This window comes from Piliocolobus tephrosceles, chromosome 7 (genome assembly GCF_002776525.5).
Source record: "Piliocolobus tephrosceles isolate RC106 chromosome 7, ASM277652v3, whole genome shotgun sequence".
Taxonomy (NCBI): domain Eukaryota; kingdom Metazoa; phylum Chordata; class Mammalia; order Primates; family Cercopithecidae; genus Piliocolobus; species Piliocolobus tephrosceles.
The window spans coordinates 144,209,100-144,227,270 of NC_045440.1; the positions used below are offsets into that span (position 1 = coordinate 144,209,100).

General features: G+C 42.7%; 1 protein-coding gene across 9 annotated transcripts in view; it reads right to left on the reverse strand.

The window, feature by feature from the left end:
- The window catches only part of PTK2 (protein tyrosine kinase 2), a 362,172-nt gene that overhangs the window by 81,432 nt on the left and 262,569 nt on the right, over nt 1–18,171 (reverse strand). For all 9 annotated transcript variants that reach the window (XM_026454573.1, XM_026454578.2, XM_026454577.1 and 6 more), the window contains 3 exons: nt 15,855–15,955; nt 4,152–4,267; nt 3,054–3,154 (listed from right to left, as the gene is read on the reverse strand). In XM_026454573.1, the coding sequence (XP_026310358.1) occupies nt 3,054–3,154; nt 4,152–4,267; nt 15,855–15,955 (318 nt within the window). The remainder of the gene's footprint in view (nt 1–3,053; nt 3,155–4,151; nt 4,268–15,854; nt 15,956–18,171) is intronic.

Consider the following 18,171-nt stretch of genomic DNA (forward strand, 5'->3'; position numbering starts at 1 on the left):
GCTGAGTTCTCAAGATGAACAATCCCGAGTCCTTTTCTTCAAAGAATTCTCATTCTAAAAGGCAGACAGAAGTATACTCAAATTTGGTGCAAGGTGTAACAGAGATAGTGAATGCATGTCAAGTGTCCTGAAAGTGGAGAGGAAACAGTGACTGAGAGATGACCAGGGAAGGCTGCAGGGAGAGGATGTAAGAGCAGAAGGGGTTGGTCAAGGGAGCAGGGCACAGAAACAGCACCCTGATTCAGAAAAGCATGGAGCATGAGCAGCTGGGCTCTGCCAGCATGTCAAGGGTCTGGACTTTCTTCTGTAAGCAATGAGTTGCCTCTGAAGACTATTAGAATTCCTAGAAAGAGGAGCATTTTGAAGAACCTCTATTTGGAGTTTGCACTTATTTCTATAGCCTAATGGAATGTATACTTATTAACCTTTCTGAGAAGGTATTTGTGTGAATTTGTCAACTGCCTGTTCAAAACGCTGTTCGAATGATACGAAAATTTGGACATCATACTATTTGGAATTTAGCTCTTTATTGGAATTCTAGGACTTGGGACAGTTAAGATCAAAGCTGGATATAAAATGTATTTAAAAATAGTGAAAAGTTGACTTCGTCTTTTTTAAGTTAAATGACTAAATAATTACAATGAATAAACAACTGATCTTCTTTTCATATATCAAAGGATCATTTAAAAACAGTGACAGGTAGCTGGGCACAGTGGCTCATGCCTGTAATCCCAGCACTTTGGGAGGCCAAGGTGGGAAGATCACTTGAGCCCATGAGTTCAAGACCAACCTAGGCAACAAAGTGAGACCTAATCTCTACAAAAAAATTAAAAAATTGGCTGGGCATGGTGGCGTGTGCCTGTGGTCCCAACTACTCAGGAGGCTGAGGCAGGAGGATGACTTGAGCCCAGGAGGTTGAGGCTGCAGTGACTTGTGCTCATGCCACTGCACTCCAGCCTGGGTGACTGAACGAGACCCTGTCATAAAAAATTTTAATTTAAAAAATTAATTTAAAAAATTAGGCCGGGTGCAGTGGCTCATGTCTGTAATTCCAGCACTTTGGGAGGCCAAGGTGGGCAGATCACAAGGTCAGGAGATCAAGACCATCCTGGCTAACACGGTGAAACCGTTTCTACTAAAAATACAAAAAATTAGCCGGGTGTGGTGGTGGGTGCCTGTAGTCCCAGCTACTCGGGAGGCTGAGGCAGGAGAATGGCATGAACCCAGGAGGTGGAGCTTGCAGTAAGCCCAGATAGCGCCACTGCACTCCAGACTGGGTGACAGAGCGAGATTCTGTCTCAAAATAAAATAAAATAAAAATTAAAAATGAATTTCAAAAATAAAATAGTGACAGGTAATAATATATAGAAGATATATGGAAAGAAAATAGTTATGAGATTAAAATAAGAGACTAGCTTTGCATGTAAAAATCTGGGTTTTTTGTTGCAATATAAAAATCAAATGCCATAAGAAACTGGCCTTTGTAAAATGGTAGTCATAATTAGCAGTATTAATAGCACAATATGGATTTATCTAAACCTTAAAGTTCTAGGAATATGAAAACATTATTCAGAAAAATATTAGTTCAGTAATAATTTGAAGAACCAATTCAATGTGATTCCAAGATTGGCAAAATTAAAGACAACTGACATAAGCTAGATTTCAGTTAAAAAAACTAACGGAGGCTGGGCCTGATGGTTCATGCCTGTAATCCCAGCACTCTGTGAGGTGGAGGCAGGAGAACAGCTTCAGCCCAGGAGTTTGATCAAAGACCAGCCTAGGCAACATGGCAAAACCCCATCTCTACAAAAAATTAGCCAGGCATGGTGGTGCATGCCTGTAGTACCAGCAATTTGGGAGGCTAAGGTGGGCAGGCTTCTTGAGCTCAGGAGGTCAAGGCTGTAGTGACCAATGTTTGCGCCATTGCACTCCAGCCTGAGTAACAATGCGAGACCCTGTCTCAAAACAAGCAAACAAACAAAAATCCCACCAAACTAATGGATCCAAGGTGCTAAAGTTAGCAGCCTGCATATCTTTAAGTCAGATCCCCTTCACTGAGGCAATCGATACAACCAGCCGCATCTGGTATAAGATGATGGCGTGTCTACTGATTGAAAGACATTTGAGCTGATTTGAATTTCTGGCTATTACAGATACAACTGCAATGAACGTTTGAGTATGGTTTTGTGTACAAATTTTTGTTTCTTCAGAAGAAATGTCCAGACATGCAATTCCTGGGTCATATAATACTTGTATGCTTAATTTTTAAAGAATTTGCCAAACTCTCTTCCAGAATGCCTCTACCATTTTACATTCCCAGCAGCAATTTAGTTTCTCTGCATCTTCGCCAGCATATTCTTTAACAACTGACAGGTATGTACTGTAATCTCATTGTGTTCTGAATTTGCATTCTCCTAATGGACACAGATGTGGAACATCTACATCTTCACATGCTTATGTGCAATCCATATATCCTCTTCACTGAAATGTCCCTTCCTATTTTTTTTGCCGATTTCTAAGTGCATTCTTTGTGTCATTTTTTACTACGTTTTAAGAGTTCCTTTTATATTCTAGATAATAGCTTTGTCAGATATGTGGCTGGCACACATCTTCTACTCTGCAGCTTCTCTTTTCATCCTTTTAACGGGGTCTTTGGCAGAACAAAAATTTATAATTTTTATGAGGTTCAGTTTATCAACTTTTTCCTTTTATGAATCCTTGTTTCTGGTGTCAAGTCTAAGGATCCCTGGCCTAGCCCTAGATGCCGAATATTTACTCTTATGTTTTTTTCTAAAAGTTTAATATTTTGTAATTAAGTCCATAATCCACTCTGAGTTGATCTGAAATGGGATTCAGGGGTTTAAATTGAGGTATATTTTTTGCCTAAGGATGTCCAACTGCTCCAGCACCATTACTGAGACGACTGTTGCTTCCTCCATTTACTTGATTTTATATCTCTGTCAAAGATCAGGTGAGCGTATTAGAACATATTGTTTTTAGAAATACGTTAAAGATTCCAAGCCTATTTCTTAGGTACTGCTCTGATTTCTTACCTTTGTAGTAAGTACTATCTTCCATATATCGGGATAATCCAAAGTCTCCTAACTTTACACAATCATTTGAGGACACCAGAACATTCCGAGCAGCAATGTCCCTATTGATAAAGAAGAATTTGAGACAGTAAGACTTAAAATAAGAAAAACAAACCTATAAGCTCATAGATAAAGACATACCAATAGGCACTTTGAAAGACAGCTTATATACAATGCAAGCAGATTATGTGATATTTATTATAGGATATATACAATCAATCTCATATATACACACAAAATTTACTTCATATATATTCTTTTTGCCAGATATTTACCCATCAATAAATGATTATTTTGAATGATGGCAAAGTATATTCTAAAATAATGAAAATCCTTATTACTGTTCATAAAACCACATTACCAATTGCATTAACTGATAGACAGTGATATATAACTGGGGCCTATAACACTGCCATTCCTAAAGAGATATCATTAAATAAAAGTTGCCTTCTGAAAACTTTTAAATGATTTTGCTGATGCAGTTGATTTTTTTAGAGCCTTAGTTTTTGTTTCTTTTTTTTTTTTTGGATGAAGTTTGTTTTAATGCTGGATAACAAAACACCAATTCTAATACGATACTTGGCAAACAAATTTTAAGGGTCTTTACTTGCATTCAAACAGAGACTCAGGCTATAAACAGAAATTCCGCAGAATGCTAACAGATGTCACTCATAAAGCTGTGTTGTCCCGGAAAGTTCCAGGACAATATTCGTTTCAGAGACCACTTCCACATGTTCACTGCTCTGCCGCCAAGTATAGGTTCTCTATAGTGTTTTTGTAAGGAATAAGTGACCTGAAAGTATCACAATGTTTTAAACTCCACGTGTGTAAAAATCCTGTAACTGTGTATTAACAAGCCCTGGCATCTCACTCTGACAGGATATAATGCAGCATGACTTGCTATTAACTGTGTACAATAGATTCCAATGATACGCAGAATACAATTTTGTAGAATTGGTACAAAATGGTACCAAAGGGGTCCCTGGGTCCAAAGGGGTCCCTGTTTCTTGATCACTACTTTTCAGAAGGGAACTTAACAGATTTATGACTGTATCTTACCTGTGTACAAATCTTTTGCTCTCTAGATATGCAAGAGCTGTACTAAGCTGATAGGCATACAGGATCAAAGATGCTAGATCCAAACTGTATTTCCTTACTTGCAAAAACGACCTCAGCTTTTGGAACAACGGCCGAAAGAAAAAAGAAAAAAAGAATTAGTGACAGTGAATTGAAATCAAAAGCAAAAAGCTACATTCAACAATAATGCTGTTTTCAATGCATTTTTAATAATATTAGAATGACTTCAAGTCTCTTCTAATAAAGCATAATAAATGAAACATTTAAACTCTGGATTCAGATTATTTTTTATTTGAAATCCTATCATGAGATTAAAATCTTTTTGACTACAGACAAATTTCTTAAAAAATATAGAAAGATATGCTTCAAGGGAATGAATAAAAGCACAGTACAAATTATTGCTAAATAATAATAACTGGAAGAAAAACAATCTAGTTACTATCCAAACAAGGCTAATACACAGTCAGTTATCTCCACTTCAAACCTTACTGTACCTCTGGGAAGATATGAGGATAATGTAATGAGGAGAAAGCAGAGACAAGAAGGAATCTCCTCTCTTATTTCCTTTCCCATGAGGTTTTGGATGCAGAACAGTCATGTTGGGTATTTATCACACTGCACTTACTTGTTCGTGCTACCACTGACACCATTAATAGAGGTAAATGCTAACATGGCAAAGAAAGGCATATACATTTAATACCCTAATTCTAAATGGTCGATGAGAGAAATATTTAGCCATATTTTTTGAGCCAGAAGAATCAGCAAACTCTCCAAAAGCAAAAGCAGAAAAGTACTGTGAACAAGAAATTATACTCAGCACTCCGTTTGATTTGGAAATGTAGGGTGGAGGAGGAAGAGATGTTCAGCTGATGAAATCACACAGTGCTTCCCCCCCGGCCCCCCCCCCCACAGTGTTTGATTCAGCAGGCCTGGGGTGGGGCACAAGAACTTGTTTAATGAGTTTCCAAGTGTTGGTGATGCACTGATTTGTTTCTGTATTCTGGAGAAAGTGAGAGAGCTATTCACTCGATTACTCACATTTTTTTTAAAATTATACTTTAAGTTCTAGGGTACATGTGCACAACATATGAATATACATACTGTTACATATGTATACATGTGCCACGTTGGTGTGCTGCACCCATTAACTCGTCATTTACACTAGGTATATCTCCTAATGCTATCCCTCCCTCCTACCCCCACCCAACGACAGGCCCCAGTGTGTGATGCTTCCCACCCTGTGTCCAAGTGTTCTCATTGTTCAATTCCCACCTAAGAGTGAGAACATGCGGTGTGCGGTTTTCTGTTACTGCGATAGTTTGCTGAGAATGATGGTTTCCAGCTGCATCCGTGTCCCTACAAAGGACGTGAATTCATCCTTTCTTATGGCTGCATAGTATTCCACGGTGTGTATGTGCCATATTTTCATAATCCCCAGTCTGTCATTGATGGACATTTGGGTTGGTTCCAAGTCTTTGCTATTGTGAATAGTGCCACAATAAACATACGTGTGCATGTGTCTTTATAGCAGCACGATTTATAATCCTTTGGGTATATACCCAGTAATGGGATGGCTGGGTCAAATGGTATTTCTAGTTCTAGATCCTTGAGGAATCGCCACACTGTCTTCCACAATGGTCGAACAAGTTTACAGTCCCACCAAAAGTGCAAAAGTGTTCCTATTTCTCCACATCCTCTCCAGCACCTGTTGTTTCCTGACTTTTTAATGATCACCATTCTAACTGGTATGAGATAGTATCTCACTGTGGTTTTGATTTGCATTTCTCTGATGGCGAGTGATGATGACCATTTTTTCATGTGTCTGTTGGCTGCATAAATGTCTTCTTTTGAGAAGTGTCTGTTCATATCCTTTGCCCACTTTTTGATGGGGTTGTTTTTTTCTTGTAAATTTGTTAGAGCTCTTTGTAGGTTCTGGATATTAGCCCGTTGTCAGATGAGTAGATTGCAAAATTCTCCCATTCTGTAGGTTGCCTGCACTCTGATGGTAGTTTCTTTTGCTGTGCAGAAGCTCTTTAGTTTAATTAGATCCCATTTGTCAATTTTGGCTTTTGCTGCCATTGCTTTTGGTGTTTTAGACATGAAGTCCTTGCCCATGCCTATGTCCTGAATGGTATTACCTAGTTTTTCTTCTAGGGTTTCTATGATTTTAGGTCTAACATTTAAGTCTCTAATCTATCTTGAATTAATTTTCATATAAGGTGTAAGGAAGGGATCCAGTTTTAGCTTTCTGCATATGGCTAGCTAGTTTTCCCAGCACCATTTATTAAACAGGGAATCCTTTCCCCATGTCTTGTTTTTGTCAGGTTTGTCAAAGATCAGATGGTTGTAGATGTGTGGTGTTATTTCTGAGGGCTCTGTTCTGTTCCATTGGTCTATATCTCTGTTTTGGTACCAGTACCATGCTGTTTTGTTTACTGTAGCCTTGTAGTATAGTTTGAAGTCAGGTAGCATGATGCCTCCAGTTTTCTTTTGGCTTAGGATTGTCTTGGCAATGCGCGCTCTTTTTTGCTTCCATATGAACTTTAAAGCAGTTTTTTCCAATTCTGTGAAGAAAGTCATTGGTAGCTTAATGGGGATGGCATTGAATCTATAAATTACCTTGGGTAGTATGGCCATTTTCACAATACTGATTCTTCCTATCCATGAGCATGGAATGTTCTTCCATTTGTTTGTGTCCTCTTTAATTTCGCTGTGCAGTGGTTTGTAGTCTCCTTGAAGAGGTCCTTCACATCCCTTGTAAGTTGGATTCCTAGGTATTTTATTCTATTTGAAGCAATTGTGAATGGGAGTTCACTCATGATTTGGCTCTCTGTTTGTCTGTTATTGGTGTATAAGAATGCTTGTGGTTTTTGCACATTGATTTTGTATTCTGAGACTTTGCTGAAGTTGCTTATCAGCTTAAGGATTTTTGGGCTGAGACGGGGTTTTCTAAATATACAATCATGTCATCATTTTTAAAAGAGTACGGCTGGGTGCGGTGGCTCACACCTGTAATCCCAGCACTTTTGGAGGCCAAGGCAGGCGGATCACTGGAGGTCAGGGGTTCGAGACCAGCCTGGCCAACATGGTGAAACCCCCATCTCCAATAAAAATACAAAAATTAGCTGGGCATGGCGGCATGTGCCTGTACTCCCAGATACTCAGGAGGCTAAGGCAAGAGAAATGCTTGAACCTGGGAGGCGGAGGTTGTAATGGGCCAAGATCGTGCCACTGCACTCCAGCTTGGGTGACAGAGGGAGACCTTGTCTCAAAAAAAAAAAAAAAAAAAAAAAAGAAATGGTGACTTAAATGAATTAGTTTAAAAGGTATTACCAGCCAGGTAATCCCAACACTCTGTGAGGCCAAGGCAGGAGAATCGCTTGAGCTCAAGACCAGCCTAGGCAACATAGTGAAACGCCATCTCTATAAGTAATTTAAAAATTAGCCGGGCATGGTGTCATGCACCTGTAGTCCCAGCAACTCAGGAAGTTGACGGGGGAGAATTGCTTGAGCCCAGGAGGTCGAGGCTGGAGTGAGGTGTGATTATGCTACTACACTCCAGCCTGAGCAACAGAGGGCGAACTTGTCTCTCAAAGAAAAGATGCTACAAAGTGAATTCCCAAAAAGATTAAGGAAATGTTTAGATTTACCTAAATTTAGCATTAATTTACCCAAACTCCATTAAGATTGCTTCATCCTCAGATCACTGGCCTAGTTTTTTAGGCAATGGCACCAGAGAGAAAACAAAATAAAACAAAAACATTTGGCCATCTGCTGCTACCAGTCCTGATAAAGTACTTGGCTGGGGAAGATATTGCTGCCAGTACTGCATAAGGGGATGCTTTGGGAATCTAATGATGAAGATATTTATACCCATATTCTTGGAACCAAAACCTAATGACATACATCCTGTCAGGCTTCTGAGCCCAAGCTAAGCCATCATATCCCCAGTGACCTGCATGCATACATCCAGATGGCCTGAAGCAACTGAAGATCCACAAAAGAAGTAAAAATAACCTTAACTGATGATATTCCACCATTGTGATTTGTTTCTGCCCCACCCTAACTGATCAATGTACTTTGTAATCTCCTCCACCCTTAAAAAGGTTCTTTATAATCTCCCCTACCCTTAAGAAGGTTCTTTGTAATTCTCCCCACCCTTGAGAATGTACTTTGTGAGATCCACCCCCGTCCCCAAAACATTGCTCTTAACTCCACCACCTGTCCCCAAACCTGTAAGAACTAATGATAATCCCACCACCCTTTGCTGACTCTCTTTTTGGACTCAGCCCGCCTGCACCCAGGTGAAATAAACAGCCTTGTTGCTCACACAAAGCCTGTTTGGTGGTCTCTTCACACGCACATGTGAGACATTTGGTGCCGAAACCCGGGACAGCGGGACTCCTTCAGGAGACCAGTCCCCTGTCCTCACTCTCACTCCGTGAAGAGATCCACCTACGACCTCGGGTCCTCTGACCAACCAGCCCAAGGAACACTTCACTGATTTTAAATCGGGGAAAGTGGCCTCTTTTTACTCTCTTCTCCAACCTCTCTCACTATCCCTCAACCTCTTTCTCCTTTCAATCTTGGTGCCACCCTTCAATCTCTCCCTTCTCTTAATTTCAATTACTTTCATTTTCTGGTAGAGACAAAGAAGACACATTTTATCTGTGGGCCCAAAACTCCAGTGCCGATCATGAACTCAAGAAGGCACCCTTCCCTTGGTGCTTAATCATTGCGGGGACGCCTCTCTGATTATTCACTCACGTTCCATTAGTGTCTGATCTCCGTGGGGATGCTTGCCTTGGTCATTCACCCACATTCCCTTGGTGGCAAGTCAATTGCGGGGACCCCTGCTTTGGCTGCTCACCCACGTTGCAGCCCAGGGCTGCTCCCCACCCCTTCTCTCCGTGTCTCTACCCTTCTCTTTAAACTTGCCTCCTTCACTATGGGCAACCTTCTACCCTCCAGTCCCCCTTCTTCTCCCTTAACCTGTGTTCTCAAGAACTTAAAACCTTTTCAACTCTTGCCTGACCTAAAATCTAGTGTCTTATTTTCTTCTGCAACACCACTTGGCCCCAATACGAACTCAACAATGGTTATAAGTGGCCAGAAAATGGCACTTTTGATTTTTCCATCCTACGAGACCTAGATAACTTTTGTCAAAAAATGGCAAATGGTCTGAGGTGTCTGATGTTCAGGCATTCTTTTACACTTTGGTCCCTCCCTAGTCTCTGCTCCCAATGCGACTTGTCCCAAATCTTTTTTCTTTCTCTCTTGTCTGTTCCTTTAGTCTCCACCCCAAGCTCTGAGTCCTTTGAATCCTTTTCTACAGACTCATCTGACCTCTCCCCTCCTCCCCAGGCCAAGCCAGGCCCCAATTCTTCCTCAGCCTCTGCTCTCCCACCCTATAATCCTTCTATCACCTCCCCTCCTCACACCTGGTCTGGTTTACAGTTTTGTTCCGTGACTAGCCCTCCCCCACCTACCCAACAATTTCCTCTTACAGAGGTGGCTGGAGCTGAAGGCACAGTCAGGGTACATGTGCCTTTTTCTCTATTGGACTTTTCCCAAATCAGCCAGCATTTAGGCTCTTTCTCATCAGACCCCACTAAATATATACAAGAAATCCGATATCTAACTCTGTCCTACAATTTAACCTGGAGTGACTTAAATGTCATCCTAACTTCTACCCTCTCCCCAGATGAATGGGAAAGAGTTTTCTTCTCTAGCTAAATCTCACGCTGATAACCACTGACTTCATGAGCCAGACCTGCAGGAAAGCATTAGAACTATCTAATGGAACTATCAGGCCAATTCCCCAGGTATAGCTAGGTGAGATTATATGTTTTCCTGCCTACTTGAAGGGCTTAAAAAGGCAGCTTATAAAGCTGTTAATTATGACAAACTTATAGAAACTATCCAAGGTAAAGAACCCAGCCCAGTTCATGGCCTGTTTAGCAGCAACCCTTAGACGTTTCACTGCCCTAGACCCAGAGGGGCTAGAAGGCCACCTTATTCTTAATATGCATTTTATCACCCAGTGAACTCCTGACATTAGAAAAAGCTCCAAAACTTAAATTCCGGCCCTCAAACCCCACAACAGGACTTAATTAACCCCACCTTCAAGGTGTACAATAATAGAGAAAAGTTGCAATTACTTGCCTCTGCTGTGAGAGAAACCCAGCCATATCTCCAGCACACAAAAACTTCAAAACGCCTAAGCCACAGCAGTCAGGCGTTCCTTCAGGACTTCCTCCCCCAGGATCTTGCAAGCCCTGGAAATCTGGCCTCTGGGCCAAGGAATGCCCGCAGCCCGGAATTCCTTCTAAGCCATGTCTCATCTGTGCGGGACCCCACTGGAGACTGGACTGTCCAACTGGCCCAAGGCTCTGTCTCCTTCTAAGATCTTCTCGGCTTAGTGGCTGAAGACTGATGCTTCCTGATAGCCTCGGAAGCCTCCTGGACCATCACTGACTCCGAGCTTTGGATAACTCTCACAGTGGGAGGTAAGTCCGTCCCCTTCTTACTCAATACGGAGGCTACCTACTCCACATTACCCTCTTTTCAAGGGTCTCTTTCCTTTGCCTCCATAACTGTTGTGGGTATTGATGGCCAGGCTTCTAAACCCCTTAAAACTCCCCAACTCTGATGCCAACTTGGACAATATTCTTTTATGCACTCCTTTTTAGTTATCCACACCTGCCCAGCTCCCTTATTAGGTTGAGACATTTTTACTAAATTATCTGCTTCCCTGACTATTCCTGGGCTATAGACACACCTTGTTGCTGCCTTTTGCCCCAGTTCAAAGCCTCCTTCACATCCTCTCCTTGTATCTTCCCATCTTAAACCACAAGTATAGGACGCCTCTACTCCCTCCTTGGCAACGGATCATGTACCCCTTACCATCCCATTAAAATCTAATCACCCTTACCCCGCTCAACACCAATATCCCATCCCACAGCATGCTTTAAAAGGATTAAAGCCTGTTACCACTCGCCTGTTACAGCATAGCCTTTTAAAGCCTGTAAACTTTCCTTACAATTCCATTTTACCTGTCCAAAAACCAGACAAGCCTTACAGGTTAGTTCAGGATCTGCACCTTATCAAAAAAATTGTCTTGCCTATCCACTCCGTGGTGACAAAGCCATATACTCTCCTATCCTCAATACCTCCCTCCACAACCCTTCCACAATCCAGTATTCTGTTCTGGATCTCAAACATGCTTTCTTTACTATTCCTTGCACCCTTTATCCCAGCCTCTCTTTGCTTTCACTTGGACTGACCCTGACACCCATCAGGTTAAGCAAATTACCTGGGTTGTACTGTTGCAAGGCTTCAAGGACAGCCCCCATTACTTCAGTCAAGACCAAATTTCTTCCTCATCCATTACCTGTCTCAACATAATTCTGCATGAAAACACACGTGCTCTCCCTGCTGATCATGTCTGGCTAATCTTCCAAACCCCAACCCCTTCTACAAAACAACAACTTCCTTCCTGGGCACGGTAGGATACTTTCGCCTTTAGATACCTGCTTTTGCCATCCTAACAAAACCATTATATAAACTCACAAAACCAAACCTAGCTGACCCCACAGATCCTAAATCCTTTCGCTACTCCCCTTTCTGTTCCTTAAAAACAGCTCTAGAAGCTGCCCGCACACTAGCTCTCCCTAACTCATCCCAACCCTTTTCATTACACACAGCCAAAGTGCAGGGCTGTGTGGTCGGAGTTCTTACACAAGATACAGGACCGCACCCTGTAGCCTTTCTGTCCAAACAACTTGACCTTACTGTTTTAGCCTAGCCCTCATGTCTGCGTGTGGTGGCTGCTGCCACCCTAATACTTTTAGAGGCCCTCAAAATCACAAACTATGATTTTGTGATTATAGTTATATACTCTCTACAGTTCTTATAACCTGCAAAATCTATTTTCTTCCTCCCACCTGACACATATACTTTGTGCTCTCCAGCTCCTTCAGCTGTACTCACTCTTTGTTGAGTCTCCCACAGTTACCACTGTTCCTGGCCTGGACTTCAGTCCGGCCTCCCACATTATTCCTGATACCACACCTGACCCCCACGACTGTATCTCTCTGATCCACCTGACATTCACTCTATTTCCTTCTTTCCTGTTCCTCACCCTGATCACATTCGGTTTATTTATGGCAGTTCCACCAAGCCTAACTGCCACATACCAGCAAAGGCAGGCTATGCTATAGTATCTTCCACATATATCATTGAGATTACCTCTTTGCCCCACTCCACTACCTCTCAGCAAGCTGAACTCATTGTCTTAACTTGAGCCCTCACTCTTGCAAACGAATTACATGTCAATATTTATACTGACTCTAAATGTGTCTTCCATATCCTGCACCACCATGCTGTTATATGGGCTGAAAGAGGTTTCCTCACTACACAAGGGTCCTCCATCATTAATACCTCTTTAATAAAAACTCTTCTCAAGGCCGCTTTACTTTCAAAGGAAACTGGAGTCTTACACTGCAAGGGCCATCAAAAGGCATCAGATCCCATCGCTCAGGGCAACGCTTAGGCTGATAAGGTAGCTAAAAAAAGCAGCTGCATTCCAACTTCTATCCCTCACAGCAATTTTTCTCCTCATCTGGTCACTCCCACCTACTCCACCACTGAAACTTCCACCTATCAATCTCATCCCACACAAGGCAAATGGTTCTTGGATCAAGGAAAATATCTCTTTCCAGCCTCACAGGCCCATTCTATTCTGTTGTCATTTCATAACCTCTTCCATGTAAGTTATAAGCCGCTAACCCATCTCTTAGCACCTCTCATTTCCTTTCAATCGTGGAAACCTGTCCTCAAGGAAATCACTCCTCAGTGTTCCATCTGCTATTCTACTACCCCTCAGGGATTGTTCACGCCCCCTCCCTTTCCTACACACCAAGCTTGCGGATTTGCCCCTGCAGAGGACTGGTAAATTGCTTTACTCACATGCCCCAAGTCAGGAAACTAAAATACCTTTTGGTCTGGGTAGACACTTTCACTGGATAGGTAGAGGCCTTTCCCACAGGGTCTGAGAAGGCCACTGCGGTCATTTCCTCCCTTCTGCCAGACATAATTCCTCGGTTTGGTCTTCCCACCTCAGTTTCTCAGGCTCTTGGTATTTAGTGGCTCCTGGTTTTACCTCAAATCACCACCCTTAAGTCTCTCTTGAAGTGGACAGAAAGAAGATCTTCAGTGGCAAGGGATGCTCCAATACTCCCACCCTGATGAAGTTCTATTCTTTACTTTTATACTCACTCTTATTCTCATTCCTATTCTTATGCCACTCTCCACCTCTCCCTAGTTACCTCCAGCATACTATCAATCTCACCCACTCTCTCCTCACTGCCTCCAATCCTTCTCTAGCAAAGAATTGTTGGCTATGCGTTTCCCTTTCCTCCTGTTTTTACAGTCATCCCCACTCTACAGGCCGACTGGGCTACCTCTCCCATCTCCCTGTACCTCAGAACCTCCTTTAAAAGTCCTCATCTTTACCCGCCTGAGGAACTTCTTTACTTTCTAGACAGTTTTGGTGAGAACTCCCCAGATACTTCACACCAACAAGCTGCCACACTTCTCCACATCTACCTATGGCACCTTTCTCCTTATGTCAATTCCACGCCCCCCATATTTGGACCCCTAACCACACAAACAACTATCCCTGTTGCCGCTCCTTTATGTATCTCCCGACAACAGCCTCCTAGAATCCCTTTAGGCAACCTTCCACTGTCCAAATGTTTCTTTACTTTTTATCTCCAGAACCCAGCCACACACATTACCAAACAGATGGGAGCATTCCAACTTTGCATTACAGATAAGCCCTCTATCATTACTGACAAACTCAAACATTGGCAGTCACTTTTGTTTAGGAAGACACCTACCCTGCATCTCACTCCATCCTTGGTTACCCTCCCTCTGCTTGTCTGAATCTCCTCCTAGCCCCTCTCCTTGCTTGCTTATACCCAGCCCCATGAATGGCAGTGAAAGGTTACTTGTGGACACTATGCGCTTTCTCATAGACCATGAAAACCGAACCCCTCCCTCTACGCAGTTGCACCATCAGTCCCTATTACAACCTCTAACAGCTGCTGCCCTTGCTGGAGCTCTAGGATTTGGGGTGCAGGACTCCTCTGTCAGGATGCCCTCTCACCTTTTCACTTTACATTTCCAGTTCTGCCTGGCACAAGGTCTCTTCTTTTTATGTGGCTCTTCCACCTACGTGTGCCTACCTGCCAACTAGAGGGGCCCATGTACTTTAGTCTTCCTTACCACCAAAATCCAGTTTGCAGATGGGAACGAACAACTGCCTGTTCCCCTCGTGATATCAACACAACAAAAGAGTCATCCCACTAATCCCTTTACTTGTGGGTCTAGGACTTTCTGCCTCCACTATTGCACTCGGAACTGGAATAGCAGGCATCTTCACCGCTGCCACAACATTCCGCAGCCCCTCTAATGACTTCTCTGCTAGTGTTACAGATATCTCACAAACTTTGTCTGTTCTTCAAGCCCAGGTTGACTCTTTAGCTGCAGTTGTCCTCCAGAACTGCTGAGGCCTTGATTTATTCACTGCTGAAAAAGGAGGACTTTGTATATTTTTAAATGAAGAGTATTATTTTTACCTAAATCAATTTGGCCTTGCATATGACAACATAAAAAAACTCAAGGATGGAGCCCAAAAACTCGCCAATCAAGCAAACAATAACGTTGAACTCCCTTGAACACTCTCTAATTGGATGTCCTGGGTACTCCCAATTCTTAGTCCTTTAGTACTTATTTTCTCCTTCTTTTATACGGACCTTGTGTCTTTCGTTTAGTTTCTCAATTCATACCAAACCGCATCGAGGCCATCACCAATAATTCTACATGACAAACGCTCCTTCTAACAACCCCACAATGTCATCCCTTACCCCAAAATCTTTCTTCAGTTGAATCTGTCCCACTGTAGGTTCCCACACTGTCCCAATCCCACTCGAAGCAGCCCTGAGAAATGTCACCCATTATCTCTCCATACCACCCCCAAAAATTTTCACTGCCCCAACACTTTACCACTGTTCTATTTTCTTATTAATATATGAAAACAGGAATGTCAGGCCTCTGAGCCCAAGCTAAGCCATCATATCCTCAGTGACCTGCACATATAGATCCAGATGGCCTGAAGCAACTGAAGATCCACAAAAGAAGTGAAAATAGCCTTAACTGATGACATTCCACCATTATGATTTGTTTCTGCCCCACCCTAACTGATCAATGTACTTTGTAATCTCCCCCACCCTTAAGAAGGTTCTTTAAAATCTCCCCCACTCTTAAGAAGGTTCTTTGTAATTCTCCCCACCCTTGAGAATGTACTTTGTGAGATCCACCCCCGTCCCCAAAACATTGCTCTTAACTCCACCACCTATCCCAAACCTGTAAGAACTAATGATAATCCCACCACCCTTTGCTGACTCTCCTTTTAGACTCAGCCTGCCTGCACCCAGGTGAAATAAACAGCCTTGTTGCTCACACAAAGCCTGTTTGGTGGTCTCTTCACATGCACACATGAGACACATCCTAAATCAGAACTCTCCTGAAAATCCAAGATGTAAACTGTTGATATTTCCCTTTCTTAAGCAAAGGATACCAGACACTGAGTCCAGAAGGTAAGGTTGGGGATCACAGTACCTCTCCAAGTGTGCACAGCTCCATGATGATCCAGACAGGGTTCTCTGTGATGACTCCAATCAGCTTCACAATATGAGGATGGTCAAACTGACGCATTGTTACTAGGGAAGAAAGTTCTCCACAGTTATTCTTTTTTTTTTTAGATGGAGTTTCGCTCTGTCACCAGGCTGGAGTGCAGTGGCGCAATCTTGGCTCATTGCAACCTCTGCCTCCTGGGTTCAAGTGATTATCCTGCCTCAGCCTCCTGAGTAGCTGGGACTACAGGTACCCGCTACCATGCCCAGCTAAGTTTTTGTATTTTTAGTACAGATGGGGTTTCACCATGTTGGCCAGGATGGTCTCGATCTCTTGACCTCATGATCCACCCACCTTGGCCTCCCAAAGTGCTGGGACTACAGGCGTGAGCCACCGCGCCCGGCCTAGTTATACTTCTGAAAACTCTTTCAGCTTTTCTGAAGACTAATTCAATTAAGACATAAGGCTGGCAATAGGGGAACTTTAAACTCAATTCCACAGGCCAGTTCAGCTCACAAATGGGCATAAATTGGCACAAAAAGGTATGTCCTACTATTGAGGTGTAAGATAACCACTGTTAAGAAAAACCCTTCTTTCCTTCTGCGTATATGGCAGGGGGGAAGAAGAATGAAGGAAGGGAAGGAGGAGGATGAGGAGGGGAAAGAGGAGGGGGAAGAGGAGGAGGAAGAGGAGGAGGAAGAGGAATAGGAGGGGGAAGAGGAGGAGGGGGAAGGGGAGGAGGAGGAAGGGGAGGAAGGAAGGAGGAGGAGGAAGCAGAGAAGAAAGAAGAAGAGGACCATTTCTTTTTTCCTATGGACAGATCTGACCTTGGGCTAGCTTCCTAGGTTTTCCTCTAGAAATCTGATAAGTAGGACTGTGTAATTCATTTAGTAAGCAACCATCTTTACAGTAAAAAATCACTCTTGACCGGTAAATTGCTGGGGGAGGAAGTGAAATGGGACTAAAAATACTTGGTGGAAAGCTGCAGATAGAAGCTGCCCTGAGTGTGGAGACTATGGTAACTGGGTGTGTTCCTTGCAAGATCCTGGAAGCACAACCCATGGGGCACTCACGAAGGATTTCTATCTTGGACATAAATGGTTCGTGCATCCACCACTGTGGTCTTGTCCTCTTAAATTTAAATGGTTACTTTCAGGGCCCTAAAAAAGATTTTCCACTGGGCATGGTGGCTCACGCCTGTAATCCCAGCACTTTGGCAGGCCAAGGTGGGCGGATCACCTGAGGTGAGGAGTTTGAGACCAGCCTGGCCAACATGGTGAAACCCCATTTTTACTAAAAATACAAAATTAGCTGGGTGTGGTGGTGGGTGCCTGTAGTCCCAGCTACTCAGGAGGCTGAGGCAGGAGACTCACTTGAGCCTGGGAGGTGGACATTGCAGTGAGCCGGGATTGTGCCACTGCATTCCATCCAGCCTGGGCGATAGACTGAGACTCCGTCTTAAAAAAAAAAAAAAAAAAAAAAAAAAAAAGTTTCCAGGACAGCTGTGAGGACTTTGACATGAGAGAAATGCCAGCTGCTGCCTTTCTGGCATACTTTGTTTATGGTCCTGTAGTACTCTCAGGAGTGTTGATGCCAAATGTGGCCTATGGCAGTAACATGAGTTTGACTGCCTAATTGAGCCAAGATGACCAAGAGGGCACTGCATAGAGACATACACATCTGTGTGTGGACATGTATGTTAAGGTGTATGCATTTATAATTTCTAATGTCAGGGCTGAGGTTACTTGCACAGTATACTAGGATTAGTAAGACACAGGACAGAATTCACAGAACTATAGGATCTCAAAACTGGAGGTGATTTTAAAGGTGACGTGGTCCAGTGGGTCCAAAAACACCTGATTTCACGACTATAAAAATGGGTGAAAATAATTCTGATGCCAAGCAAGGAAATTAGAATAACAGAAGTAATTTTAAAAATGTGATCAACATGTAATATTGCCAACATGTTACAGAACAGCTGGTATTGATCATTGTGAGGAAAAATTGTACAAGACTTTGAAATGGGCAAAACAATATTAGTGGGTGTTTTGTCTAGCTCACTTATGTGTTTTACAAATTTTCCCTCATATTCCAAGAACAGGAACTGGCAGTTTTTTTCAACAAACACCACCAACAAAAACCCATATAATGTAAACACCCAGCATATAATCCAAAACATATAATTAAATATCACCTTGACACATTCAGTTCATTGCTTATACCGTGATATTTCTGGATAAACATTCAGGCACCCAGCATATTTACTACAACTGTACTTTCAATTTAATATAAGTAACTATTT